The 27,850-nt window shown below is 53.4% G+C and overlaps 3 protein-coding genes and 1 non-coding gene across 5 annotated transcripts; all 4 read right to left on the reverse strand.

Annotated features, from left to right (window-relative positions):
• Positions 1 to 994: 994 nt before the first annotated feature.
• Positions 995 to 6,133, reverse strand: PCSK9 (proprotein convertase subtilisin/kexin type 9). The gene is made up of 12 exons (XM_027879075.1): positions 5,852 to 6,133; positions 5,575 to 5,767; positions 5,323 to 5,442; positions 4,988 to 5,121; positions 4,475 to 4,616; positions 4,188 to 4,384; positions 3,864 to 4,047; positions 3,387 to 3,557; positions 2,994 to 3,136; positions 2,711 to 2,876; positions 2,286 to 2,464; positions 995 to 2,044 (listed from the first exon to the last, which is right to left on the reverse strand). The coding sequence occupies exons 1-12, from the start codon at positions 5,990 to 5,992 to the stop codon at positions 1,877 to 1,879; spliced, it is 1,938 nt and encodes a 645-aa protein (XP_027734876.1). The 5' UTR covers positions 5,993 to 6,133; the 3' UTR covers positions 995 to 1,876.
• Positions 6,134 to 7,747: 1,614 nt separating this feature from the next.
• TRNAG-CCC lies at positions 7,748 to 7,818 on the reverse strand. The gene has a single exon. It is a non-coding gene; the product is annotated as a tRNA-Gly (tRNA).
• A 1,771-nt stretch (positions 7,819 to 9,589) lies between these two features.
• On the reverse strand, positions 9,590 to 13,034 carry BSND (barttin CLCNK type accessory beta subunit). Its single transcript, XM_027879076.1, has 4 exons — positions 12,714 to 13,034; positions 11,561 to 11,640; positions 10,941 to 11,183; positions 9,590 to 10,554 (listed from the first exon to the last, which is right to left on the reverse strand). Exons 1-4 carry the CDS (start codon positions 12,888 to 12,890, stop codon positions 10,269 to 10,271), a joined length of 786 nt encoding a protein of 261 aa, XP_027734877.1. The 5' UTR covers positions 12,891 to 13,034; the 3' UTR covers positions 9,590 to 10,268.
• A 1,170-nt stretch (positions 13,035 to 14,204) lies between these two features.
• On the reverse strand, positions 14,205 to 20,535 carry TMEM61 (transmembrane protein 61). Of its 2 annotated transcripts, none has more exons than XM_027879077.1 (3): positions 20,481 to 20,535; positions 16,815 to 17,231; positions 14,205 to 14,738 (listed from the first exon to the last, which is right to left on the reverse strand). In XM_027879077.1, exons 2-3 carry the CDS (start codon positions 17,168 to 17,170, stop codon positions 14,453 to 14,455), a joined length of 642 nt encoding a protein of 213 aa, XP_027734878.1. In that variant the 5' UTR covers positions 17,171 to 17,231; positions 20,481 to 20,535; the 3' UTR covers positions 14,205 to 14,452. The 2 variants fall into 2 exon arrangements, with proteins under 2 accessions (XP_027734878.1, XP_027734879.1); XM_027879078.1 differs by lacking the exon at positions 20,481 to 20,535 and adding an exon at positions 20,024 to 20,383.
• Between the last annotated feature and the right edge of the window lie 7,315 nt (positions 20,536 to 27,850).

The following is a 27,850-nucleotide window of genomic DNA, read 5'->3' on the forward strand; positions in this document are numbered from 1 at the left end:
GCCTAAGGAGTCTGCTGAAAAATCACCTGCTGTGTCAAAACTGTCCAGGAGCTTTCATGCTGACATCTCTTTCTCTTTTCTGCCTCTTTGTGCAAAATTCAGGTTGTAGCTGATGAAATTACGGGTTGTAATTCTGTTCGTGTTATGTAATTATATGTTTAGATTAGGGTTGGGCTTTTGTCAGCTTTAGTTAACAAGTTAGAATTAGTTTCAACCTTTCAAAGTGGTGCTTTGTGCTGAGTCTGTCTTCTCTTGCCAGTTAAAGCTGGAGCAACAGATCTGCAAGGTGCTTTTGGATGGGGAAAACAGCCAAACCACCTGAAGTTTGACAGGTTAACCTCGTGCCTGTTGTATCAAGCTTTATTTTTTTCATCTGTCCTCAGGTAACACCATACAAATTATACCTTGTAGTACCAGGAGGCTGTTGAACACTGAAAGAAAAGTGAGACCCAGCTCTGGTGGCTTCTGGTGCTTCTCAGCCTTTCCCTGCTGTGTGCATCAATCTGAGCCAAGCTTTGTCTTTATTGTGGGGCTACACCACTTGCCCAGTGGTGGAGCAGTAAGTGAAGCCCAGTGTTAGTAACAACAGCAACACAAGCACAAGGGCACATTCCTCAAAGCTGGGTGATGTTTGTTTCCATAACTGGAAGTTCTTGCCCTAGTTCCTGTTGTTAAAACAAACTTCTGTTCTTGCATGTGTGTGGGACAACAGAACTCAGTCCCTGGTCCTGGTGCCAGTCCCAGTGCTCCACCCAGCTGTGGCAAAGGGAGGGGACATCCTCTGTCTGCACTGACCTCTGAGCGTGCCAGCATTTATCCAAGGATGCCTCAGACCCCAGACAGGGATCAAATCCAAGCTGGAGGCCTGTGGCTGGCTCACTAACAAAGCAGAGCTCTTTTGGGGGAGCAGCATCCCTGCCTGATGGGTACCAGCTTCCCCTTCCAGACCAGCTCCCCATGGGGATGTACATGAAGTTAGACAATGGATCATATGAGCACTGGTCTATGAGTTTTATTTTAAAAAGACCTTTATAAAATGTTAATTTATAAAATTCCAAATAAATATTTAAGGTACAAATGTAAAAACCAAGATGCTATGAAAGCTTTTTCTTCTCTCTTTTTTTTTTTTTTTTTTTAAGAAAGGAATTACAGCCAGTTCTATGTGTCTTGGGAAGACCTGAAAGGGAAACTGTTAACACATAACACCAGCAGATCATTAACTTTTACTTAACAACAAAAAAAAGCACTAACGAAGCAGTAGCTGAAAGTAGCAATGCAGATTAAAATCTAATTAAACAAGCAGACTGTTTAAACTACAGCCCTTACACTTGACTCAAAAGTAAAGAAGTCTCCTAGGAACACAAGTAGGCAATTATAAAACTGCCCTAAAATGGCTAAACTAGGATTTTCCAGGTGCTAAGCAGCATTAGCTGACAACTAATGAGCAACTAAGCAGGAAAGGAGAAATCCTCAACAAAGTATTTTTTTCTGTAAAAAGGTACCAGTTTTGTCATGTTGGGTGACAACACAAGGCTTGTACAGTCAGGGTATTTATAGAAGAACCTGGCGTGTGGCAGGGAAAGGATTCTGGGATGACTCCAGTGATGGGACAGGGCTCCAGATACACAGGGCCTGCTTCGACAACTCCTGCCCTGGATCCCAGCCCTGCTGTGTGTGAGAGCGTGACGAGCTTGTACCCCACCATCACAGCATCCCAAACACAGAGCTTATCAGCAGCCATACATTGGAGCCTGGACTGTGCTGGGAACAGCAGCTCAGCCATGGGAAGGTCCTGAGCAGGGGATAGGGTGGTCCAGCACAGCACTTGTCCCAGGTGTACTGGGATCACCAGGCCGGAAGAGCCACCAGCCCGTCCCTACTGCCGGCTCCGGCAGCAAGTGGCAATGGTCACAGCCGTGCTGCTGCCAGGAACACCAACAGCCACGCAGGTGTTGTCCATGGCATAGGCTCCCGTGGTGCCAGGGCTCTGGGAATGGGCTGTACAGCCCGTCAGTGTCCAGCCATCGTCACAGGACACCATCACCTAAGGGGCAGAAAAGGTCATCCTCCACAGGCCACCAAAGGGGCAGGGACCCACCCGTTCCTGGTGGTCCCCAGGACTCAGGGTAATGTGACTCGTGTCACCCAGCTGGGTAGGCCGTCCCATTACAGGTGAGCAAGCAGGGACACCAGTGAAGGATGGGGATGGGACAGCCATCAGGGTCACAGAGGGATAAGCAGAGACAAGGACAACACCACAGTGGAGGGGTGTTCCCCATCCCTACCTTCTCAGAGCCCAGGGACTTGTGTTCCTTCACCTGGCATTCAAGACTGGCAGCGGGGCAGCATAAGGCGTGTGCCACTTCCTCTGTCCTGCCTGCACAGCGGCTGGGCCCCCTCCCCAGCCCTGTGTCAGGTCTGCCACCATCACCCAGTGACATGGAGGGGGAGTGGAAACTGCATCCTGCCAGGGGGAGAGGAGTTGTCAGCATGGAGCAGCCATGGCAGCATCCCAGTGCACACACAGGTACCAGAGGATGTCCTGAATGAGCCTCGAGCCTCCCTGCCTCCATGCACACAACATACGTGCTCCTTCCCTCCACCCCAGCACTCACACCCACTCTTTTAACCCAGGTCCCAGAGTTTTTCTGGAAGAAACACCCTTGGCCATCAGTCTCAAGGGTCTGTAACTTATCATGTCAGGCCTTACCGGTCAGCACGTGGTCCTGCGGGGAGCAGTTGGCCCCCTCAGCCTCTGAGGAGCTGGTGTGGATCCAGCACTTGGCTCTGGGCCACGTGCAGCACCTGGCGATGGCGTAGACCCCCTGGCCCCGGAAAGTGTTGTGGGCCACGCACAGCTTCTGCCCATCCTTGTCCTGCAGCCAGGGCAGCACAGGGTGTCACTGGGGTGCTTGGGGGCACCCTGGGGACACCCCTTTGAGGCTGTGGGGCACCCTGGGGGCAGTAATTCTGCCCCCACACACTCTGCTCACCTCCATGTGCTCCCCCAGCTGCCTGCTGCTGCGGGAGAAGCTGGAGCAGCTGAGCATCTCCTCAGTGCTGGCACAACGAGCCACAGCCGGGGCGTGTCGGGTGAGCCCCGACCACACCGAGCGGCAGTACAGCTGCTGCTCCTCTGCAACAGGGCCCATGGTGTCAGCAGTGGGATGGACACCCACAGTGACACCCACAGTGTCAGCCAGTGCCCGTGGCACAAACCAGGCTCCATCTTCCCCACCCTCTGCATGCAAACCCAGGCTCAGCCATCCCCAGCACAGCTCAGGGAGGGACATGCCCTGTCAACACACCATTGCTTTCATCCCAGCATTTCTTTCTGGATAAGGACAGAGCCCTGCCAGGCATGCAGCAGGCAGCAAGGTCTTTACCTGGACCCAGCTGTGTGGGCAGCCCAACCACGCTGTTGGGTGTCTGGAGCCGCTGTTCCTCTGGGAACCACATCATTTCCATGACATTCTTGGTGGAGAAGTGCAAGAGGCGCTGCCGGAGCTCGGCAAGGCTCAGCCAGGGCTCGGCGCTGAGCAGCATGGCAGCGAGGCCTGCAAGAGCCCAGGGGGCTGCAGTGAGAACCAGGGGACGTGCAGATATCTACACAACATTACCCTGGGCAACACAACTCCAGAGAGATGGGAGAAGGCATCCCTGCAGCCCATTGCCCACATGCATGGGATGCGGGAGTTCTGTGCAGGCTGCAGCACCCAAATGAGGCAAAAGTGCCAAAATAATGGCATCATAGGACACAAAAATGTCCCCAGCTTAGGCATCCCTGCGCCTACAGGGGACATATGTCTAGCAGCAGCAGGTGGAGGGCCAGCCCTTTCTGCCCCGCCCGGAGCCCAGCTCGCCTGCCACATGCGCAGCAGCCTGTGAGGTCCCACTCTGCGCCATGAAGCACGTGCTGCAGTCACTGGAGGCACCAATGATGTCATCCCCTGGGGCAAACAGGTCCACACAGCGGCCAAAGTTGGTGCCCAGGTTGCCGATGGAGGCGGGTTGGTCCTCACTGTTGGTGGCACCGACGGTGATGATCTGCCAGGGCAGTGACAGAGGGGAGCACAGGCGGGACAGGACGCACAGCCCCAGCCCACTCAGACTTGGCACAGGAGGGAATGAGGTGGCACCATGTCCCTGCGTGTGCCCAAGCCTCGGGGGACACCCACAGCCCGTACCTCTGGCTCAGACGCAGGTGAGTACAGGCAGGCATCGTCCTTGTAGTTGCCAGCAGCCGCAACAATCACCACCCCGTCCTGAGCCATGCGCCGACAGCCAGTGTTCAGCACACGGCTGTGGGCACCAGCCAAGGGCAGCAGCACCACCAACGACCTGTAGGGCTGAGCCTCCAGCGTCATCCTGATGAACTCCAGTGCTGGGAGGGACAAGGCACTGTCACAGGAGGGGGACAAGCCAGGGGGCTCCGGAAGGGAGAGTGCTCTCTCCAAGGCGTGGGATCACTCACCCATGAGGGTCCCACTGATGGTGCCCTTGCCCTGGCAGTTCAGCACTCGGAAGCTGCGGACACTGGCGCCCCTGGCCACACCGGCGTCACGCCCACTCAGCACCCCGGCCACGTGGGTCCCATGGCTGTCGCACTTGCTGGCCTGGAGCGGGCATCCCAGTTTCATGCCCCAGCCCATTGCACCTAAGCAGGTTTGCAAACCCCACAGTGTCCTCCCCATTCCATCCCGCCTCAATTATCTCATGCAACAACACCTGACACGCACCTGTGCCCCTCCAGACCGCTTTCCCCAGAAAGGAACTCTGCCCTCCTCAGCCACAGATCCAAATAGACCACATGGAGGGCCCCGACATCCCCAGGACCACAACTCCTGCTGTTGCATGTGCTGCCCAGCATTTTGCCCCAGGCCAAGTCTCTCCCTTGTCCTGGGAAGTCCCACAAGCCCAGCCAGGGTTTGGTGGATGGAGGGGGATGCTCTTGCCAGAATGCAGCATGTGGCATCTCTGGGCTTACCTGCCTATGGAGGTGGGTGCTGTCCTCCTCAGGGACACTCTCAAAGCCAGTCACAAACACCCTGCCCTCGATCTCCCGGTGGGTGCTCTGCACACTGGTGTCCAGCAGATAAATCTCCACGAGCTCACCTTTATCTGCCAGGGGTGTAGCCAGGGGGAAAGGCAACCACCACTGCAATCAGCCCAGGCCATCTGGGATGCTCTCAAAATGCAGCTCCAGACCAACAGCACCATGGGGCAGAGGGATATCCCCATCCCTCAAGATCAGGAGAGGGAATGGGGCCAGTGACTCTTCCCCAAACCCCTGTGGTCACCCCCTCACACCCCAGTGCTTACTGGGAGGGCTGTAGGAGCCTGAGGTGAGCTGTAGAGGCATTATTCTTCCCAGGTTCCAGGGAATGCTCTGGGCAAAGACATAGGCATCCTCCTCGATGTACTTCACGTGTGGCAGCTTCAGTGCCTGCGGGGAGGAAACACATTGCCCAGCGTGGCGGCAAAGCTCCTATTCACCCTGAGGTGGGAACTGCGTCCCCCTACCAGTGCCCACCCTGCTGCTGCCACGCACCACGACCTTGTCCTCTGTCCCACATACCATGTCCAGGACGTCGTTGCTCATCCTCACCAGGAAGGCGGGCAGGAGGTGGAAGACGTGCAGCAGCTCGGTCAGGTGTCCCCGCCGAGCCGCCCGGGCCCGCAGACGTCGCGCCGTGCCCCGCACCTCGGCCCCGCTGCTGCCCGCCCGCAACACCACCACGTAGCGCCCGGGCAGCCGCCACGACTCCTGCGGGGACACGAGCACCGGGCTGGGGCTTGGGACACACACACAGATACACGCGTGGCTGTCCCCGCACCCCACCCTCCTCACCTTGGCGGCGCGATGGAAAGCGGCGGGTCCCGGCGGGGCGCCCTCGAGGGCGGCTGCCCCCTCCTCTGCCGCCCCCAGCGCCAGCCCCAGCTCCTCCGCCAGCGCCAGCGCCAGCGCCAGCACCAGTCCCCGTGGGGACATCCCGCGCCCTGACGGGCAAAGCCGGGGGCCGCGGCGACCCTCAGCGCCGGGGGGACGGCGTCGGCGGGGAGATGCTGCGCGACCGCCGAGGGGCCGGAACGAACCCGCGGAGCCGAGGGGCCGGAGCGGGGCCGTGGGGTCGGAGCGCACCGCGGAGCCGAGACCCAGAGCCGATGTCCCGCAGCGCACCCGCAGGTCCCGGAGCGCAGCGGCGGCCGCGGCTCTGCCCGTCGCGGCGGGGGCTCAGTTCTGCGGGGCGGCGATCACGCCACGGCCGCCGATCCTAGCTGCCCACCCGAGCTCGTTAACCATTAAAGGGGCCGCGGGAGGGGGTGCGGGGCGCGGGTCACTGCGCAGGGGCGCGGGGAAAGGGGCGGGGGGGGACGCTGCTCACCCCGAGTACCGGCACATCGCTGGGGGCTCTGGTGAGCAAAGCGCAGCCACTCAAGTCCTGATTTCAGAAAGGGCTGAACGCTTTAATGTGCCTCCTACTGCTTCACTCCAGGGATAAATTCCCATGAAAGCCTCTAATCCTGTTTGGGCATTTTTTACAGAGTCGTCACACATCGCAAATATCCTTTTTGCGGGATGCGGTCGGTGCTTTGCCGTGGCTCCCCTGGCTGCTTCCCACCTCTGCCCTTCCACAGCGCCAGGCTCCCACACTGCCCCACATCCCCCGTGACCGGAAAATAGGGATATATTTATTTTTGATTGGTTATTTATAAGCTTCTCAGACTTGCATGTTTATATGAATGTACATGTTTTATATGGATGTAATGTTTCATATGGATGTGTACAGTTTATATGATTTCTTACCGAGACCTCAGGTGGGTACCTTCACCATGGTTTGGGTAACTGGGGGGGAGACTAAACCCCACTTGTCACCCACTTTCTCCCACAGCAAGATTACACTGGAAGAATCTGTGTCCAGGACACTGATTGTGGGGAGAAGTCTCACTCCTAGTTTTTGGCTCTGCTTCATCAGTGTCGCTAAGTCCCACAATACACCACTGGTGCCTCAGGACACTTTCAGGGCAACTGAGAACCGGGGCACTCCATCTCAAGGGGGACAGTCTCCTTCTCACTGCAGTCGCTCCCTTCCTTTTTGCACAGGGGACAAGCTGTGTCCCAGGGAAGGATGGAAGGAGCCCAAACAGTAGGAGGTGGCAAAGGCCCTCCCTGCCCCATGCACACCCCAATGTGCTGAGAAACCCAGGGAGAGCTCAGCATGAACATCCAACCCCAGAACTGGACTGGGAGTGTGAGAGGTACCTAGCTCTGGAGCTCGCTCCAGGAGTAGATATCTGTAGAAAGATTATTTATTTAATTGAAAAAAATATTCAGAAATAGCCCAAAACTTGCACCTTGTAGAGAAGAGATCTGATTCAGTCCTGGCACCCTGGGGTGCATCCAGCAGCAATTCCTCCTGCTACTGAGAGCAGCAGGGCCACCGGCTGTGTCCATGTAAAGAGGGGAGGCTCCTATTCGGGGGGAGGGGGAGAGAGAGCAGAGGAGGCATCAGAGAGGACTCCAGCAAGGGGGAAGGACCTGTAAATCCTTGTTGCACTCCATTGCTGGGGAGCCGTTGGCTTGAGGTGGTGCAGGTAGAGGCTGAGTGATGCTGGGCCGGGCTCCCTCGCACCCCGTTGGCAGAAAAAAGACACTGCACTGTCCCCACGTTTTTGAACGCAAGTCAGAGAGACCTGCAATTATTCTGTGGAGGTGCCATCACTTCGGCATGCCCAAACCGTGATTTGCACCAGCCGGGAATCGAACCCGGGTCGCAAGAATGGGAATCTTGCATGATACCACTACACCACTGGTGCGCTGATGTCACCGCCCCCCGCGGGCCCTGAAGCACACGGGCACCACCCCGCCCCACGTGGCTGCGTGGGCAGCAGCGCCAGCACCTTCCTCTCCTCCATCGACTCCCCGCCGCGGGGTCCCTGCTGGTGGGTGACACGCGTGAGCGGCTAGCGGATGGTGATTCCACCCACCCCCAACCTCCAGCAGCCGGGCCGCTCGCTTAATGCCATGCAGGAATGTCCCGATTCCCACAATGTTTAACCTCGGCCGTAGCAGGAGCCGAGTCCTTCGGCTCAAGGATGCTGCGCCAGGGATGGGGGAACTCATTTAGCTGCCCAAAGGGTCCCGTGGGAGGGAGGGTCCAAGCCCCGTGTCAGCCCCCTCCCCTTCCCCTACCGGAAGAAAGGCTTTGGGAAAGTAACTTTCTTTTGCCAAAAGCTGTAGTGAGTGCCAGGACAAGAGATAGAACACCTTTCCTGTGAGGAAAAGCTGAGAGGGCTGGGAATCTTCAGCCTGGAGAAGGCTCCAGGAAGACCTTAGAGCCCTTTCCAGCAGAGGGGGTACAGGAGAGCCAGAGAGACGTTTCTGACAAGGGTGTGTAGTGATAGGACAAGGGGGAATGGCTTCAAGCTGAAAGAGGGCAGGTTTAGATTTGATATTAGGGAGAAATTCTTTACTGTGAAGGTGGTGAGGCACTGACACAGGTTTCCCAGAGAAGCTGTGGCTGCCTCATCCCTGGAAACATTCAAGGCCAGGTTGGGTGGGGCTTGGACTAACTGGTCTAGTGGAAGGTGTCCCTGCCCCGCTGGACTAGATGGTCTTTAAAGGTTCCTCCCAACCCAAACTATTCTATGCTTTTAGAGGCAAAAGCTTTCAGGTCTCTACCAGGCTCCCATGCTCCACAGGAACCAGTGACAGAGTGACATCCTGCCCCAGACACCCTCTGAAACTCGGTGAGACATGGCCTCATTCAAACAGCAGCCCTGCAGCTGACACACACCCCCTCCACCAGGAAGAACAGGCGGGAGTATGTGTAACCAATTTGTTATTGCTTCCTCCCAGACAGCTGCTCTCACTCCTGTGGCAATGTTTAGCCAACACTGGAGCCTCGTTCCCCACCCTCCTGTTGCCTGTAAATACCCTGAGTGCGTAGGTGCTCTGTGCCCTTCTCCCTTGCTGCTTTGGTGATGCCAAGGTGAGTGAGGGGTGCAGCAACACCAGGAGGGGTGTCACAGGGGCCTGAAGCCCCAGGTAGAGCCGCTTCCTAAACACCCTGGACTGTACCAGCAAAGAACTCCCTGATCAGCAGGGTAGCACAGGGAGCATCCTTCCAGGGCTCTCATGCTTCATGCTCCTTGGGTGATGGAGGACAGCTTTCCCCACATTTTTGGGCTTGGGTGATTGGAACTAGCTTTTTGAGCTTCCAACCCAAACCGTTCTGTGATACTACAAAATTTGCAGACATGTGCTCCCAAACCTCCTCGGGCCGTGCCACGCACAGGCAGCATCCAGCCCAACTTTCCCAAAACAGGGCAAGGGACCCTCAGAATCCCCACACTGTTGGATCTGCTGGTGGTTTGACCCAAACCCAGCTGCCCTGTGGAGGCTCAGCCACACAGATCCCCACGGTCCCAAGCAGACAAAGGACAGGAGGAGGTCACGGCTCCCATCAGCGCTGCCATCTCTTCATGGTACAAGCAGTCTGTGGGGAGCTGCTGTGTCACCTCTGTCATAGTGATAAACCAGGCTTAGATCCATCAACATAGTTGGAAACAAATACTTATTATTAAGAGAGAGTTTGGGGACAGTGGGTGCCAGTGTGCAAACCCACCCACTGACACTGACTCAGTGGAGATGCCCAAAGTCACCATCTCAAGTGCCATCACCAGAGTTTTGGCTCAGCTGAGTCCTCCTCCCTCTGCTCTCCACGGCACTGGAAGCTGGTCCTTGTGCCAAAGATGAAGGACAGCACAGTCTGTCACCTCCATCACCCCTTTCCCAACTGCTGCAGGAGTCTCAGGATCTAATTTTAGTTTCAGGGGAGCTTGGATAAGTGGGAAAATGACTTTGAGAACATCTCTGTCTTGTAAAGCCCGCATGGGATGAGCCCATCTTTACCTACCTAAATGTGATCCTGTTCCAAGCAGCAGAACTAATCCTTTACCTTCCCAAGCACAGTATTTTTCCCAGATCCTGCCCAGCCCAGCTTCTCTGTGCCCATCCAAAGGGCTCCAGAGAGGGGGGCCTTGTCCCATATGCTCTGGAATTCAGGAGGCAACAGTCCCCCATTTGAGTTTTGGGGGAATGAAAGCTTCCAGAAAGCCTGGGTATGTCCAAGGGGTGCAGAAGCCTGGAGGTCCTTCTGTGCTGCAGGCACTGCACTTTCAGGGGCATCCCCTTCCCTCCAGGCTGTGACGTTTGCATCCACTCCATGCGAAGTCTGTGCCAAGTGGTCATTTTCTCTGTGAAATCAGTTTTCAGGCTCAAAAAGGCAGTCGCTGTCCTTGAGCAGAGCATCCGGCTCCTCTTGGAGCCCATAATAAAGGTCATCCTGCTCCCCAGCGCCTTTGCGGGGGGATCTGGAGCGCTGTCCCCTCACCGGGGAGCTGGTCAGGGTGCAGCCAGAGTGACCAGAGGGTGGCAGGGTCCGGCTCTGTGGTGTGGGGGTGCCTGGCACTGAGCCCTCCAGCGATGGCGTGTCCATCTCCTCTAGGAGGGATGCCAGCGGCGCATCCCCCGGGGCTGAACGAGGAGGGCTGTGGGGACAGGGAGGGCTGATGGACGGTGTGGAAGTTACACCAAACATAGCTGGGGTTTCCCTTGGAGCTGGTGGCTGCTGGAGCATTGCTCAGCCGGCATCCCAGCATCACCTGTTCCCTTTTGCTGGGTGACTGGAGCACCCTGGGAGGGCCCTATCCCAGCCTCTTCATGCCTGCCTTTATAGGGACACCTGGGAAATAGTTTGGTATAGAAACTCCCTGTGGGTTGAGACACCGCCCAGGCTCCACAGGGGCTGGGTGTTCAGTGCTGTGTAAGCAGCAAAGACCCTTTTCTCCTTCCCCTTGAAGGACCTGGTCTGATTCCCTCCCATTTTCGCCCTGCATCCCACCAGTGCCACCCTGACCCCAAAAGCATCACATACCAGCTGCCTGCTGCTGTTTCCAGGTGAGGTGCCAGGTCTTGTGGGGGGTCTCCAGCACCCCCCAGCTCCCGGTGGACCTCTGCTTTGGCCTGCACAGCTGACTGGGAGCAACTACGGGATCTGGGCTGTGCCGCAGGTGGCAGCGGGGTTGAGCCCACTGCCTGCTTCTGGATCTGCTCATAGGATGGCAGGCTCTTCTCATAGGTGCTGGTGGCTTCTTGGTTGGGGCAGGGAGCAATCAAGCTGTGGGCAAAGGAATGACAGGATGCTGAGCAGAACCAGGACCCCATGGAGCTGGAAGATCCTCGGGCATTTGCATGCAGGGCTCCATCAGTTGAGGGAGTGGCTTTAGAGGCTATCAAGGCCACATTACTGCCCACACCAGCAGCAGAGCCAATGGGTCCTTGAAGATGATACCCTCAGGAACACAGCTGGATGCTTTGCATCCCCCAGCATCACTCAGGCTCCAGCCCTGGGGTGGCTCAGACATCCCTTGCTTTCCCCTCCCTGGCTCCCACTTGGCATTTTGTGCTGCAGTCGGTGCAGTTGTCCCAAGTCTCAAAAAGTGCCCTTGTCCCCAGGGCACACACACAATTCTGTGTACAGATTTTGGGACCCACCAGATGTCCTTCTGTGGCAGCACTGTGGGTTTGTAGTCCAGGAACCGCTCAGCCTCAGGGTCCACAGGAATGAATGTTATCTGGGGGGAAAAGGAAGAAAGAGCCCAGGGACTGTGCTGGGCACACTCGACCCTCCTTAGTGGTAAAAGGTCCAGAGTGTCCCTTCAGCTGGGTTTAGGGTCTTTTCCCACCACATTTGGATGTCTTGATTGGAAATGGGGGTTTTTTTGGCGAAATCAATAATGGATAAATGAATCCAGCACAACCCTTTTCCCCCATGGAGTCACACATGCCCCCAAGCCCAGAGCAGGTCCCAGGGCCCACAGGGGGGGTCAATGGTCAGGGACAACACTGAGGGTGCCCTATTCTTGAGCCCCAAGCACAGTAGCAAAGCCACCCTCCTTGCTGGGACTGAGCTCGGCTTTGGGGGAAACTGGGGTCAGCTTCACCCCAGTCCAAGGAAACAGCCTGTTTCAGAGGTCCCAGCTGGTCCCAGGTCCTGAGGTCACCATGCCACATTTTGGAGGGCAGCCAAGTTGTTGACAGGCCATCCAGCACTGCCCAGATCAGTGCCACAGTTGCCCTCTCCTTTGAAAAAACCCTTTTCTGCCAGACCCGTTTGCCAGGGCAGGGACGCATGGCTGCCCTCCAAGCTGGCAGTGCCCTCTGCCAAGGAGACTGGCAGGGGAGGGCTGAGTTCTGGGAGGCTGAGACCCTCTGACATCCATGGCCTTGACAGTCCTTTCTTGGAAGTCCTGGGAGCCTGCCAAGCCCCAGACCCCAATGAAGGGTCTAGTTTGGGGAGGGTTTGCATGGGAGAGATGAACACAAGTTTATTTCCTTGGGATTATTCCCTGCTGCCTGCTTGGAAGCAAAGCACCAGGCTGCAGGGTTGGAAGGGTGAAGGAGTACAGGGGGGAAAGAAACAAGGGGCTACATCCTGCAGTCATCAGCAGCCCATGAGCACCCCAAACCAACAATTCCTTTTCCAGATTATTCCAGCTGGCTTTCCCTGGTATCTGCTGTTACCTCACCCCATAGATGAGGAAGTTGAGATGCAGCCCAAGGCTACACATCCACAGCAGCTGAATCCCCCCAAACCCAGCTGAGCCCCCAAGCCCCACAAAGCACTCAGCAGTAGGATGGATCCTACCTTTGGGTAGCACTGGCACATGCTCCAGGTGATGCCCACGGCTATGAGCAGCACACCCAGGACGCAGAAGGTGATGTAGATGTGGGGCTTTTCCACACTCATGATGAAAATTCCCGTCATCACCAGGAAGAAACCCAAGATGATGAACCCGTAACGGAAGGTCTTCTCCTCTGCCATGGGCTCTGGGTGGGAGAGGCAGGAAGGAGAGATGCCAGGGAGCCCGTTTACCTGCCACTGCTGCCCGCTGAGCACACCTGCGGCAAGGAGTGGTTTCTCTTTCCAGAGGCTGCCAGGAGCTGAGGATCAGCTGCATGCTGAGCTTGGTCCTGCCCAGGGCTGAGCCAGCCAGTTTTTAATGGGTTTGTAATGAATGCAAACACTGACCCGCAGTTCACACTCCAGTGAAGCCGCCCCAGCACGTGTCTGCGTAACCTTCCCTGAGGGCACTCCATGCCTGGGGAAGGGACAGGGAGCGTGAGGGGGCCAATGGCAGCAGACACAGGAACCTGGAGAGTGGCTGATCCTGTTGGGATTTTCCCAGCCCTGGGCACTGAAGCTGGACTTGGCCATAAACTGGAGCTGGCAGAGCCCCAAATAAGGGACATATCAGGATGCAGCACGTTCTCAAGGGCTGCGGGGCTGCAACAGGGAAGTAGGGAGTGCTCCAGGATCTTTCTGGAGGCCCATGGGTTTGGAACATCCCTTGTCTTTCTCCAGGTGAGTGCTAAGGCTGCTTCATGGGGCAGCAGGTGGGCTGTAAAGGGGGTGCTAAAGCCCGGGAATAATGGAGTGGAGTTGGTCCCTCCAGGGGCAGTGAGGACAGAATACCCCAGTGCCCTGTGTTCGCTTAAGCTGGAGATGGCGTGTTAAAAGGTGTCCCTTTCCCAAAATATATCCAACAGCCAGACAGTGTTGGTGGCTTTAATTAGCCTTCATTTTATTCCCTTACTTTTCGGCACATGTGGGAGCACATACAAATAATATACTATAAACAATATGTTATCTGTGGCTATGGCTCCAAAGCCACTCTGCAGCTCTGCAGGTCCGCAGGGAGCCCAGGGCAGCCTGTTGTTTTGGTGGGATGGAGGAACCGGCAGCGGCCCCCACAGCCGCTGGCCTTTCCTCTGGGCAAGGCTGCAAACCCAGCCATGGTGTGCAGGGAGGGGGCTGTGTGCTCAGGATGGCTCCTTATAGGATGCTGCCTGAAATGCCAAGTGCACTTGGATGCACTGACCGCACACACGGCCACTGAGCATCTCTACACTACATGAAGTGAGGCGTGGGAAGTCAGTACATTGGGAAGCAAGGTGGAAGGGATGGAGGTAGGGCTGGAAGGGACACTGCAAAGGCAGAGGAGCGAATGGGGCGGCACAGAGCTGGGTTTTCTCTGGCCAGGCTCCTCGTTCTCTGCTGCAGTTTTTATTATTGAGTGGGCAGCCCCCTGCCTGACAGGAGCTCCCTAGGGTGGGTCAGAGCAGGGAACACAAAGCATCTGCAACCAACAGTGGTTTTATTAAAAATACAAAGGCTTTCAAACATGCCAGTTACTCCCAATGCTTCGAACTCATCACCCACAGGACTCACAATCCCAATAGCCCTGGACTGATAGCTCAGAAAGCCCAGCTGGCCCTTTCCCCTCCTCTCCCACCCTCCTCTCCTCCCCACAAAGGAAGGGGCTCAGTTTAAAACTGAGGGACTGGGTAGCCACCCACAGATTCATGGCCCGTGCTGACCCCAGCTCAGACCCCTCGGACACTGATGTTTTCATAGCTGGGGGGAGGTGTTGCCTGCGGCTCCTCGGGGTGAAGGGTCTCCAGCCAGGATGGGCTGGGGCGGAACAAGGCGCTGTCAGAGGAGCTGCGCCGGCGGCCGCCCTGCCAGCTCTCATCCTCCTCCAGGTAGCGGTACAGGGGCGGCGTGAGCTCCTCCTTCCTCCCCGGGGGCTGGACATAGGCCAGGGCACCGTGGGCGGGTCTGCAGGTCAGGGCTTCTTCGTAGGTGGGGATGGCACTGGCATCCCAGTTGCTGCATGGAAAGAAGAAACCCAGCAGCACACACACATCATCCAGAGCATCCCAGCATCCAACAGGAGCATCCCAGCACTCAACCTGAGCATCCCAGCAGCCATCATCCAGAGCATCCCAGCACCCAATAACTGGACCACCCTAGCACTTTGTCAATTGGAGTATCCCTGTCTCCTGTCAACCAGAGCCATCCCAGTGTCCCATCAACTGGACCATCCCAGCACCCGCCAACCAGAACATTCCAGTGCCCATCAACCAGAGCATCCTAGTGCCCAGCAGTTGCAGCATCCAAACACCCCTTCAACCCCTTCTAAGCGTGATGAACATATATGCACATTGGCAGGTTTTGCATGCCCAGGATCAAGGGCTCCAAAATGGGGAGCCATGCAGGAGGAAGGGCACCATCCATCAGATCTTGCGACAAAATCCCACAGGCAGAGGAGCATCCTCATCACCTGCCCAATCCCAAATTCACCCCTGAGTCACAGAGGCTGCCAGCAGCTAAGGGAGCAGTTTGGTACAAGCATCTGGGCAAGGGGCAGCCATTCCAGTTCAATACAGTCACACCACACTCTGCCATGCACCATCCAAGCCTGGTGTCACTTCCAGCAGTCCTTTGATGAGCAAACACAGTTTGTGTACAGGGAAAACCTTTGGACAACCCTCGCCCTGTGCATGGTCCTGCTTGGCACCCTATGGAACTGTGCAGCCCAAAGTCAGGGAGGCTGTGAAAGCAACTCATCATTGCAGATGAAACCCAGCACAGTGCGCTGGGGAGGTGGTGGGAATCACAGAGCACAGCTGGTCCAAAGGAAAAGCTGCAGTGTTCCACAGGGATCCCTCCATCCTGAACTCTTCATGGCTCCCTGTCCCAGGCAGACCACCCTGGGCTTCTGAGCTGGCAGTCTTGCCAAACAGCCTCAGTTTGCATGGGGATGTTGCCTTGGAAATGCAGAGAGGGGGATTTATCCCAGCACAGCATGCTTTGCTGGGGCTGGAGAGCTGTCACAGCACCAACAGTGCCAGGGCACTGTCTCCCATCCAGCAGGCGAGCTGGGAGCTCAGGGAAAGGGACATTCCCTATAGGGGCACAGCAAAGCTCTCCACAGGAGGTGGAACCTCTCCCCAGAGTACCCAGACTGGATCACGATCTCACAGATACTCAGAGGGGCACTGAAACCCCAGGAGAACCAGGAACGTGCTTCCCACTCCAAGTGAAATTTTATGGTTTAATGTTCTTAAGAGTTTCTTTTAGTGCTGCTTTTCCCCAGAGCCCGATTTATGCTGGAGCCAAGATCTTTGCTGTGACCCCCATAAAACAGCACTGGGAAGGGCCGTCTGGCTCCGTTTCTACTGCAGTCTCTGGAGAAAAAAAACCTTTTGAGCAAAAAACTTTTAAATCAAGACTCTTCACACTGGAAGAGTCTGGTCCCAAAAAGCAGCAGTGGTGTTCAGGGTGAGGGGCCTTTCTAAACCCCAAAACAGGCTTTGTAGAAGGACCCTCTAACAACACCCTTGATGACATTCCAAGGATTATTTTCCTTATTTTTTTTCTTTTAAGTCCCTTTTAACATAGATTTGGCTTCCATTAAAGATGGCATAAACACCCTCATCTTTATAGAGCACTGCAGATCTGAGAGACTAGGGCACAATTCAACAGCTGGAGGTCTGGGTGACCTCCCCACCCCCAAATTCAAACCTTCTGCCAGAAAACCAATGGAGTCTTCTGCCCAGTGGCTCTGCTAAGGAGATGTTGCCTCCCTCTGTGATGGCCCTGCAGGGCAAGGAGAGCTGGATGCAGCCAAGCTGGCCACAGGTGCAGCCAGCGTGGGCAGACAGGAGCTGGCAGAAAGGGGAGTGTGGGGGCTCAGGTTGACACTAATGAGCAAGAACATCTGCTCAGGAGCAGGAGGAGAGCACAGAGCGGGGTCTGAGCAGTGGCTGGCGGTGTGGATGCATTGTTGCTCCTGTAAGCTCACCAGCAAGCCAGTCTGGGAGCAGGCTCAGACACATGGGACAGCCAAATCCACCCTCCACTTCTGCCCACTCAAGCACTGCACAGGGACGTGGCACCCACCTGCAGTTCCACTTCTCCAGAGGCTCCGCTGTGAAGTACTGAAGGTCCCTGGGGAAATGGTACTGGTAGCGACGGGAGACCACCCTGGTGTTGGCTTTCACGGACCAGAGGAGGCCGAAGAGGAGGAGGATGCCACCGATACCGCAGCAGAAGAAGCTGACGGAGCGGAGCAGGGCGCTGGAGGAGGAGGAGCTGGGAACTGCCTCGGCTTCCCGGGGAGGCAGGAGGCGAGTCCCGCTGCCGCCGGCCGATGAGCCGACCTCACCGTCACTCCACCAGGCAAAGCACAGCGTCCCCGTCACCAGCAGCACAGCCCCGGTGATGGTCAGGCCATAGCGGAATGAGGCAGCTGCCATCCTTCAGAATGAGGTTTTAGGAGGGAAGAAGAGTGAGACAAGGCATGAGAGAGCCCACGTCCTGCAAGACAAAAAGGGGGCCAGGTTTGAGCAGGACAAGGTCGTGGAAGACCTGCCAGGGGAGAAAATGACTGAACTAGGACCTCTCCAGGGGGTGTAGCCTCTTTAGCCACTTACTACTGACCATCAGAAAGGGCATTTCCACCACCTCAGATGAGATGCCCTTGGGCAGAGCAAAGCCAGTGCAGTTTGAACAAATAAACTTTCCAACAGCCCCATAAAAACATCCTCAATTTCAAGAAACAACACAGCATTCCCCATGGAGGCAGGATGCGAACCCCAGCCAGGGCAGCTCCAGGGGCTTTCATAGCTCTTGTCTTTGTGTTTTATTCCAGATTTACTCCCCAGCTTGGTAGAATGCCAGCCAGGTTTCTGATCAAAGCATAGCTTATGGAAGAGGTTACAGTGAGCTCTAGTGCACACCTTCTCAGGTCCCCGTCAAGATCAATCCCACAGGTGTTATCAATACCTTCACCCTCCCTATCACGGTGGTTTCTTCCAGCTGGGTGGCCCTTCTCAGCTAAATGTCATACACAGAGAGCAACCATGCTTCCCTGGTGCTGGAAAATTTGGGGAGGGAGACCTGATTTCTGATCTCTGTGGGGCTCTCATTCCCCATTGCTTTTTCCAGCAACAGAGAGCATTTGCTCCTTGGGCTTGGGAATCCCCTGCTCCCCACCAACCAACGAACCAGGGAGGCAGAGAGGTCCCACCACATCCCCTCTGGCCCTGCTCAGTGCCCAGCAAGAAGATTCAGGTTCAGCTCCATTTTCTTGAAGGATAAAAAGCTTTGGACCATGTAGGAATTAAGCACCAACACCCCCAGACAGATTCAGCCCTGAGTAACTCTACTGTGAGGGCTTCTCATGGTGGCAGTGCCAGTGAAGAGCCTGCACAGTCAGGATGGAACTGGGGCTCAAGCACAGAGGTGGATGGGCAGATGGATGATCCACACTCAGCTGTCACCTCTGCACTCATCACTTTGCCTGTGTGTCAGTAACATAAAGATAATATGGTGGCTTCGGTCTCCATTACTCCAGACAGGGCTCGCCTCCAAGAGTGGGAACTTAAACTGTACTCTGAGATCTGGAGGTGCTGAGCCAGAGCTAGACAGGGAGCAGAAGTCCAGCGTGGACTTGGAGTGATCAAGGTCAGGTGGAATTGTGTTATTTCAAGCCATTATTTATCAGATGGGCCCACTAAGTGGAAAGTCAAATTACTTTGTAGTGAAAGAAACACTATCTGATCTAATCTATGTTTAATGAAAGAACTGGATGAGAAATGGGATTTGGGAAGCCTGCAGGAAAGCAGCACACTCCAGCTCTTGTCCCAGGGTCACGAGCCCAAATTGCCATCCAGGCAGCTGCGGTCACCTACTAGGAATGAGGTCATGTTCCTGAGGTGGGAGAAGGCAGAGCTTCCATCCATGACAGGGGCATATGTTGGGATGCTCCCTCCTGAGTGGCAGGGGCTTGGCTGAGCTGAGACAGAGCAGGGACTGTTGAAGATGGTATTAGATGCTATTAGGGGTCAGCATCCCCACCCCATGACTGAACACAAGCAGGACACAACAGAACAACTGGACTCACAGTGCCTTGCAGCAGGAGGTGCTCAGGGGAGCGCAAGGACACTACTGACCCGTGAATGCAGCTCCTTTGGAGAGTAATGCATTTTCATGGAAAAATTTCAGCCAATATTATTTAAGGAAAAAAAATATAACCCAAAAAACCCTACAGCAAAGCTCTCAACTCAATTGCTTGGAAATGTCAGGTCACTCCAAACTGAAAGCCTGGACTGAACCAGCACCAAGAGTTGAAATGTTCAACTTCTGCATCTCCTCTCATTTTGGGGTCAGACTGGTGAGGTCTGGGAGATGCTGTGAGTTCCCTGGAGAGGTTTGGGAGATGCTGTGATTCCCCCGCCTGGGCATGGGGAATTTTGCAGCCTGCGGCACTGTGCACATCTGGGAATGCTGGCAGCGAGGGGGAGGCGGAGGGAAGGCGCAGAGCCTCTGGGAGGTGATGGATTGACAGCTCAAGAGAATAAACTCTTCTCCCTTGACAAAACCAGCACAGCTCGGGGAGCAGCGCTGAAAGCTCCTCCAGCCTACCCGCACGTGCTCCCGCAACGCATGTGCGGGGGCAGCTCCTTTGGAGCTGGACGGCACTGCCATCACTGGGTGACATTGCCATCGTGCCATCCCCTTGCCAAACCCCCTCTTGGGTTTCCACAGCTCTCCTAAGCCTCTCTAAAAGACCCATGATGTTTTCTTAGCACACCAACCTCTGGAAGAAGAATCTGAAGGAGCAAGGCCTGGGCAGGACCTGAGTCCCTGACCCCTGAGCCTCTTCTGGTTCCACTCCCTGAGCACTCAGCATCCTGCACAGCACATCTCCTGGTGAGCATTCCCAGCACATTTCCACAGAGGGGCTGCCCCTCCAAGGAGGCAACTGTCAGCTCCCCAACACCGGTCTCCACCCACCGAGCCACCCTGACATTTTGTTCTGCACTGTCTCCTCCTTTGACCTGCTCTGAAATAGTTTTCCAGGGAATAGATTTGCACGTTGCATGTACAAACAGTTATGAATGTTGATAGTTTACATAGTTCCACTGAGATGCTGAGAATAGCAGCCCCCATATAAAGTTATGCAGATGGTGATTCATAGGGTCTACTAAGCATTACTCAGAAAAACGCTCTTTTCTAACAACATGAGAAAAGAAAAGAGTTTTGAACCTCTCCCACCGCTATCAAGTAGAAATCCACCTCCAAACCCATCCCTCCATGGCACTTACGGACTGTCCTTCCACGTGGGGCTGGAGACCTTTAGTCACGGACGAGGAGCGCCGGGAAGAGATGTGCCAAAGAGTGAGCATGTCATTAGGGAGATCCCTTCCTGCCTCTATCCAAATTTTTTTTTTTTTTTTCGTTATTGCTATTAGTGGGGGTTTGGTCTCCATCCAAAGCAAAGTAACACTGATGCTTTGGAAGACCATCCAAGAAATCTGGTGTGCTCAGCCTCCCGAGGCAGGTTCAGACAGAGGGAAGCACTTGCCTCCCCCCCGCCCTGTGTCCCCTGCCAGGCTTTGGGGCGAAGCCTGAGCATCGTTCCCTCTAAAGTGGCCGATCCCGGAGGCACCCGCAGGGGTCTCTTCCCTCCGCGGCCGGTGCCCGCACCTCCTCTCGCCGGCGGCACAGCGCCCAGCCGGGAGTGCCAAGTCCCCCCAGTCCCCCGCCCCGTGCCGTACTCACCGCCGCACCAGCCCCGCTCCGGCTGAGCGGCGGCTCCGCCGAGCGCGGCCCGCGGGGCGGGCGGGGCCGGGGGCGGGCGGGGGGCGGTGGCGGCTCGGGGCGGGCAGGGACCGGCGCTCCCTCCCGGCACGGCACAGCCCGGAGGGGCGGGCAGTCCCGGCTCCCCTCAGCGCCGTCCCGCTCCCTTCCCGTCCTATCCTGTCCTGTCCCTTCCTATCCCGTCCCATCCCGTCCCGTCCCGTCAGTGCGCGGCGCTCCCCAGAGCTTCCGATTTCCCCTGTGGCTGGGACACCCTCCTGCCCTGTGGAAGACACTGCCCCACGGGCAGGACATCACTGTTCTATGGGTGGGGGACCCACGCTGCAGCACAGGAGGATCTTTGCCACAAGCGTGCTTTGTGACCACTTTGGTCTCCTCACCTCTCTGTCAAATACCAGTATTGCCCCTTTACCCCGTTCACGGAATGGGTTGGGTTGGGCGAGACCTTTAAAGAAGATCTAGTTCAACGTCCCCGCAATGACCAGGGGTTCTTTCAACTAAATCAGGCTGCTCAGAGCCCTGTCCCCCCGGCCTTGAATTTTTAAGGGACGGGGCATCCATTACCTCTCTGGGCAACCTGTGCCAGTGTTTAACCAACTTCACTGTAAAAAAATTGCATCCTTATATCTAATCTACATAAACTCTCTTTAGTTTAAAACCGTTACCCTGCATCACTGATGAGGATACCTGAATATTAAACAAGCTGAAGGTGCTCTGATCTGAATTTCAGGATGGTTGGTATGATGGCATCTGGATTCACAGACAATTCCCCATCACAGAGCTGGAGGGAGATTTGATCAAGACCTGCCATGCCATGCTGTGCTATGAATGTGTATCTCACAGATCCATCACGCTGCTCTTGGGCTGCAGCTGAGCACTGCTGACAGCCAAAGCCATTTCTATGAATACCCTTGACTGCTTGCAGCTCCTCACCTCACTCAAAACCAGCGCAGGGTTTACCCACACAGGCTACAGGGACTGATGCAAAGCCCTGTTGTGGAATTCATATCAGCTTCGTACATACTTAGAAGCCACTCAGCCCAGCTGAGAAAATGTGGCTGTACAGCCCCATTTACCTGCAGACATTGTGGAGTTTTACAAATGGTAAACTGAGGCACGAGGGTGGCTGGTTCACACAGGGTTGGCCCTGCAACAGGTTGGGTCTCCATCAGAGAGGTACATGGGACAGGGATCCCCAAGGCCAGCACCCCAGTGTGGCCTCAGCCCCCAGGCTGGATGCAGCAAGGTTCTCAAACCTCACAGTGCAATCCCTGACAATAAATCTGAGATATCCTCCAAATACCATGTTTGTCACTCCTCGGCGGGATGGAGTTTGTCCCCAGGATCCCAAAAATGAATATCTGGGTTTTTCTGTTGCAGACACGTCATTGCTGAGAGCTCACATCACTACCCATGAATGATGTGGGCACTGTGAATCACCAGTTCCCCTGCTGAAGGAAAATGAGACACCTTCTCCTGCTCATTACCTGTTCAGATATTATATTTAACTGAAATTTGATTGTCAAAAAGCTTCTGAAGCACTTCAAGGTGGTGTTTGTGCATGATTGTGCTATTCCCAGCACAGGGCTGCAGAGAAGGAGGTGACTCTTTGCAAGCATATTGGTCCTAGAGCCCCATAACCATCTGCAACCTTTTGCCTTCCCCAGAGATCTGGCCTACAAGCAACCACAAACCCATGACAAGTATTTCACCACAACGTAGAGGTTGGAAATGCTGAGTGGTGCCAGCATGTCTGTCTGCTTAGCAGCACCTTGGCCAAACTACATTTTCCCTCTCAGAGAACGTTCCTGCTGGTGGACAAGGTGCTGCAATACCTCACAGGGCATGGTCAAAGGGCTTTTCCAGAATAAAGGCAGAATATCTAAGTGCAAAATATGTAAAACATCCCATGCACAGTGAAACCGCAGTGGGGAAAACAAGGAGATATAAAAGACAGTTACAGCCTCTGCAAGAACAGGAACAAAGGAGGAACAGGGAGAGAGATTGTTCCAGTAATTGCCTCCCCCAGGTAAGGATGCTAAGCCTGAGCAATGCTGCTTGCACAAAAAAAAGTGCTGCTTTTTGATTCACTGTTCACCTACTTTTGCTGCTGCAGCAAATCACATGTAAAATAGTGTATTCCAATATGTAATCAGGATAAATAAGTCAGATTTTTCAGTACTTCTGTGTGTATGTGTGTGTGTGTGCATACACAGGCATGCACTATCTGACCTGTCACTACAAGCTGGTTGATACCAAGAGCACCGAGTCAAGAGTGAATCTGGATGCAACAAGTCCCAAGAAGATGAGCCCAGGGTCCCTGCCAGAGCCCTTATACTTGGGCCAGGTTGAAGGTCTCCATCAGTGATCTGGTACATGGGCCACTTTCTCTGTACCCAGCTGCCTTCAGCAAGCACCTCTCGTCATGCCCCCTGTGACAGGGTCATTAAAGAGTCACTGATGAGGCTTTATGGGGCATGTCTCTGCAGGCATAAGGTGCCCATGTTGTCCAGATCCAGAGAGAAGCCACTCCCAGGGGCTGGCACATCTTGTGTTTCTCTTAGCACAGGCCATAGGGCACAGCACAGGTGGGAGCAGCCATCACGGTGAGAAGGGGCTGTGGCATATATAGCCACGAGGATGGGCAGATGGGAAGGAGTTCCTGTACCCAACACACATAAAGCAAGGGAGAAACCTCCTGCTGTTTATCTTTGCCTTAATTTGCATCTTCTTAAAATGCCTAATTAGTTGTGCTATTTGATATACTGGCTCAGGCACTCCTTCCTAATCCAGTCAGCAAATCTGGGCTTTGAAAATATTTGTCCTACATCTTCGCATGATGCAATGTTCACCGATGTCCTTTGGCTTGTTTGGGGTTGAACCTGCAACTAAATATAGATGTCTTTTTGGTAGTTCTGGTACATGGACAGAAGGAGGATTTGAGACTACTGCTTTGTGCTCTCCAGCAGGAAAAGCTGAGCATTTGGATGTGAAAGGGGATCATGCCTCTGACCACAAAGTGATTTTTGGTTGGTTCACATAGAATTATTCCTTCTCCATATAGCTATGCTTTTGCCCTGAGACTTTATTGAGTTCAGAAGCCCTTTTTGTGTATAATATATCTTATTATTTAGTTCCAATGCTTTTGCTGGGTTTGAATTATAACAGAAGAACAAGAGATGTATAAAGTGGCTTAATATTAGTCTCTGAAGTGTTTTTTGCACTAGCTTTGTCCATTATCTAGCAAACCTCTGGACCCAAAACGTCTGGGTGTTTTAAAGCTTAAATGTTTGCTAACCTGACTGTAACAATATCCCAGCCAGCAGTCTGTAAAGCTGCACCGTGCTGAGGAACAGAACTGTGATGGAAAGCCTCAGAAAGGGACTTGGAAAGTACCAGCAGCATCATCCACAGAGGGCTTTATGGGCAAGCAATGTCCTCCAATTCCTTCTATTCTTCATGCAGGACTTGTGTTAGTACAGGAGCACGAGGCTGAGGCGCCACCTCCTCTTGAGGCTGTTGTGTAGATAAATAGGTATGATAAAGCTTTGGGTTTCCTGTAAAGGGAATTTCTGTGTTTCAAATGGGGACAGAAAGAGCCTCCTAGGAGCTTTCCAACAAAACCTGAAAAGGATTTGAAATTTGCCTAACAAGGGGTTAGGGAAGGAAAGAGTTAAATCCTGATGCCCCAGATCAGTCTTTAGTCAGACAAAACTTCTCCTGAACTCCTGGAGATTTTTGCCTAAGGGAAGCCCCATGCCTGAGCTAGGGAAGCTAGGGAAGCTAGGGAAGCTAGGGAAGAGGCACCACAGTTGTGCTAATGTGGATAACCCATCTCCCAGCCTGTTTTACATGCTGCAGCTGCTGCAGCTCTGCTAGAGTGAGCTGCCACTTGGCTCTTGGTGAAGAAACATCGATTTCCAGCCCTGTAAGCTTCTCAGTCAAGCTTGATGCATCTATCACATCTGACCAGAGGGAGCTATGGAAGACCTGCAAACCTTTTGTTGGAAGAATGACAGTCTGGGGAGACATACAAGGTATGGCTGAGAGGAAGGAGTGTCGTGAATGAGCATTTTAAGGTCGCTTAAAGAATCAACTGCACAGGTATCAGCAAAAGCAGATTTAATACGAAAAAAAGAAAGCACAACAAAGTTTGTTGGCAAGGTTCACTCTACTACTTACTAGACGGTTAAAGCGCATCTAGAAAAAGCAAACAAATAATCCAGAGTCAGTCAATCCAAACCAAAATAAACTCAAAATTATCTATGTGGAAGCTGGGCTGGAGGGCAAGGGAGAGATAAAAGGACAGGAAAGGAATACCGCCTAAAGGCCCAACAACACTTAATTTAAAGTTAATAACACTTAATAGCATTTAACTTAATAGCATTTACCTTAACAGCATTTAAACTTAACAGCATTTAAACTTAACAGCATTTAAACTTAACAGCATTTAACTTAACCGATAACTGAAGTTTAACAATTCAGCAAAGAATTCATATAGAATTTATTGTACCACAACAGTAACTTATTTACAAATCTAAAGTACTTAAGAATCTAAGGGAGCAACATTCCTAGTACATTTGATATACCATATGCACATTTGCTTGCATACAGACATGAAGAGTCTGTACAAGGTACCTGCGAAAAATCCCCCTCAAATTCAGTGAAATACTCACTTTGGATGCCATTGCATCTTCTCAATGGGCAAAGGGTTGAGCCTCAAGGAGTGGACAGTAACAGTTCAGGATCTGTCATTGTCATTTGGTGATCCATGTATAGCAAAGTTGGGAATGTGCTGGCTCTGAGAGGCCCCACTCAGATGAGATGCTGGTCCAGGAGATGCTGGTCCAGGAGAGCTCAGAGGGTCTCATTTTGGACTGCTGTTTACAGGGTCACAAGACAGTTGTTTTAGTCATAGTAATTTTCCATCCTGGCCACACTTCAGGTTGGTAAATTTCTTTGAAAGTTTGATAACAAAAATATTATTCCACTTGGGTTGTTATTTAGGCAGGAAAAGTAAGTTTCCAAGGCTGTTCATTAAAAAACAGGAGTTCCTTAGACAACCTGGGAGCAGATAGTGTTTATGAGAAGCTCAAGAGGAGCTCAGCCCAGGTACAGTTTTCAAGGCCAAGGCCTATCGAGTATTTCTCAGGTCATAGTGCAGCCTTGGTGGTAGGGGAAATGCACCACCACAAGGGAGAGAACCTTTTACTAGTCTGAGAGATATATAGTTGGAAAAAAACCCAAAACCACACTTTTAGGCACAGAAGTCCGTCTGCAGGTCAGGGTGTTTGGGGCAGAATCTGCTGTCTGCAGGTTATAGGTGGTGGGAAAGGTGCTGTGTAATTGCCCCAGTTTAGGACATGGGTGATGTTTAGCTTGCTTCTCTTTTCTTCTCGCTGTGTGGTCTCTGTTTCAAACACCAAATGTCACTCTCTTCCAGCAGCAGTGATGTTGCTCTGGGTGTACTGCTGTGCCCAAAAGCTCGTCTACTTTCTTCAAAGCTCGTCTACTGACCCAGTAGGAGCTGTTACTTCTGCCTGCACATCTTGCCCCTCTTTAACCTGGAACATTTACATCTTCTTCCCTGAGTTTCTAAGTAATTGGAAACGACTTTGAAATTCTGCAAGAAATGACAGGAGGTGAGTTTGGGAAATAATGGGCTGCAACTTATCTGTAATGGCATTAACAGTGTCAGAGTCAGGCTGTTGGACGATATCAACACTCATGTCCAGTGCTGCAGCAACCTCAGTGCCTTGCACTCTGGTTAGCTCTGTAGTCTGAGGCTTTGAGGAGATCCTACTCCTGATGTTCTCCTGATTTATGCCTGAAAGAAACAGCAGCAGCAGCAGATTTCTCCTGTGGAGTTGTAGGACCTCCTATCTCTTCCCTTGATTTGTCACAGAAAAACAAACCCTATAATGACTTGGGAGAATGAAGAGGACGTGAATGTGAGTAACAGGCATATACAAAGACGTATGTGAAGAAAGAGAGAAACAGCTGGAAGACATTACCTAAATTAGTTACCTTCAGACTGAAAAGAAAGGTCTCCATTTCCCATATGCAGATGCCTTACGATCAGCACTTCAGACTGAGACAGGACCACACAGTATGTACCCATAAGTAGCATCCCTCAGATAAAGACCTGCCATGCCTCATGGAGAACATAGGCTTCCTTACTTGACCTCCCTGTGAAGTCACTCAGGATCCAGAGAGCTAATCTTTCTCCACAAAATGTATCCTCTCCTTTCCTTTGGCTATTCATCTTATTTGAAAAGGTGTGGTTTCACTTTCCTGACACTTTTCCTGTGCCAGAGAAGTGTCAACTCTTGTTGGCAGGCGACTCCTTGCCTCACAGAGGGATAAAACTCTCCTCCCCCATGATTCACTGTGCCAATTCCAGCATGAGGGAGAGCTTATCCCAGCCCTATAATCTGCATTAGTCTGGATGTCAGCAGACACCTCAATGCAATAAAAGTTCAGAGCTTATTACAGGCTCTTGTCTGATACCAGAGATAATGGTAATTAATAGCTCTGGGATGACAATGGTTTATTGCTGGCTGATCTCCCAATGCTTTCCTTAAGCATTCTGTAAAAAAATGGGCCTCACCAAGGATGGAGAGGGCAGGAGGAGACAGAAAGCAGTTGTGTGAGTCTCCAGCTCGAGTGCAAGGCTTGAGAAGTACACCTAGAGTTTAAGGTGAGCTGAAGACAGGATCTGTGCATTTACCCATTCTCAAGATTTCAGAGTCATAGGGTTTCTGTGTCTGGGTGTCAAAAGTCCACTGCTCCCCATTGGCATGGGGCTGAGCCATCATATTTTGGTGCTTGCTAGAGGTACAAGAAATTTGGGCTTTGATTGTGTCAGGAGGCACTGAAATTGCTGTCCTACTAGGTATGGCTATAACCAATTCTGTCCAACTGGATTTTACAGGAATCTCTTGTATTAAAGGAAACAGAGCAATCACACCTTCATCACCTTCCTTGCAGATGCCTTTGCCAGTCACTGATTTGCAGAGCTGATAAGCAGTTGATTTATCCAGTCCTCGGTCTGAAATCATGCTGTATCTCCATGGGATGATCCACACACAGGAGCACATCTTGTTGCTCTCCATAGAAAGGGGCAGGAGCCTTTTCTCAAAGCCTCCAGCTCCCTTCTGCTCAGCTCCATACACGTGGGAGTTGCTTCCAAGGCACATCTGCTGTCAAAAGGAGCCGAGCAACTTGGAGGGAACAAGTACTGGCAATCAGCTTTTGACCTGATTTTATACTGAGTTTTCTAGCGAAAAAAGGACATTTGTAGTCTATCAGCATAGCACTGAATCATGTTA

This window comes from Empidonax traillii, unplaced genomic scaffold (genome assembly GCF_003031625.1).
Source record: "Empidonax traillii isolate 1590-97213 ecotype Southwest subspecies unplaced genomic scaffold, ASM303162v1 scaffold50:size1795014, whole genome shotgun sequence".
NCBI classification, from domain to species: Eukaryota; Metazoa; Chordata; class Aves; order Passeriformes; family Tyrannidae; genus Empidonax; species Empidonax traillii.

Coding starts and splice junctions, on each gene's coding strand:
- TMEM61 (XM_027879077.1), bottom strand. CDS start 17,170: ATGGCAGCTGCCTCATTCCGCTATGGCCTGACCATCACCGGGGCTGTG. Junction 14,739..16,814: donor CTGGAGAAGTGGAACTGCAG/GTGGGTGCCACG, acceptor CTTTCCATGCAG/CAACTGGGATGCCAGTGCCA.
- PCSK9 (XM_027879075.1), bottom strand. CDS start 5,992: ATGTCCCCACGGGGACTGGTGCTGGCGCTGGCGCTGGCGCTGGCGGAG. Junction 5,443..5,574: donor CGACGTCCTGGACATGGTAT/GTGGGACAGAGG, acceptor CCCCGCAGGCAC/TGAAGCTGCCACACGTGAAG. Junction 5,122..5,322: donor AGGCTCCTACAGCCCTCCCA/GTAAGCACTGGG, acceptor CACCCCTGGCAG/ATAAAGGTGAGCTCGTGGAG.
- BSND (XM_027879076.1), bottom strand. CDS start 12,890: ATGGCAGAGGAGAAGACCTTCCGTTACGGGTTCATCATCTTGGGTTTC. Junction 11,184..11,560: donor CTGCCACAGAAGGACATCTG/GTGGGTCCCAAA, acceptor CTTTGCCCACAG/CTTGATTGCTCCCTGCCCCA. Junction 10,555..10,940: donor GAAACAGCAGCAGGCAGCTG/GTATGTGATGCT, acceptor CTGTCCCCACAG/CCCTCCTCGTTCAGCCCCGG.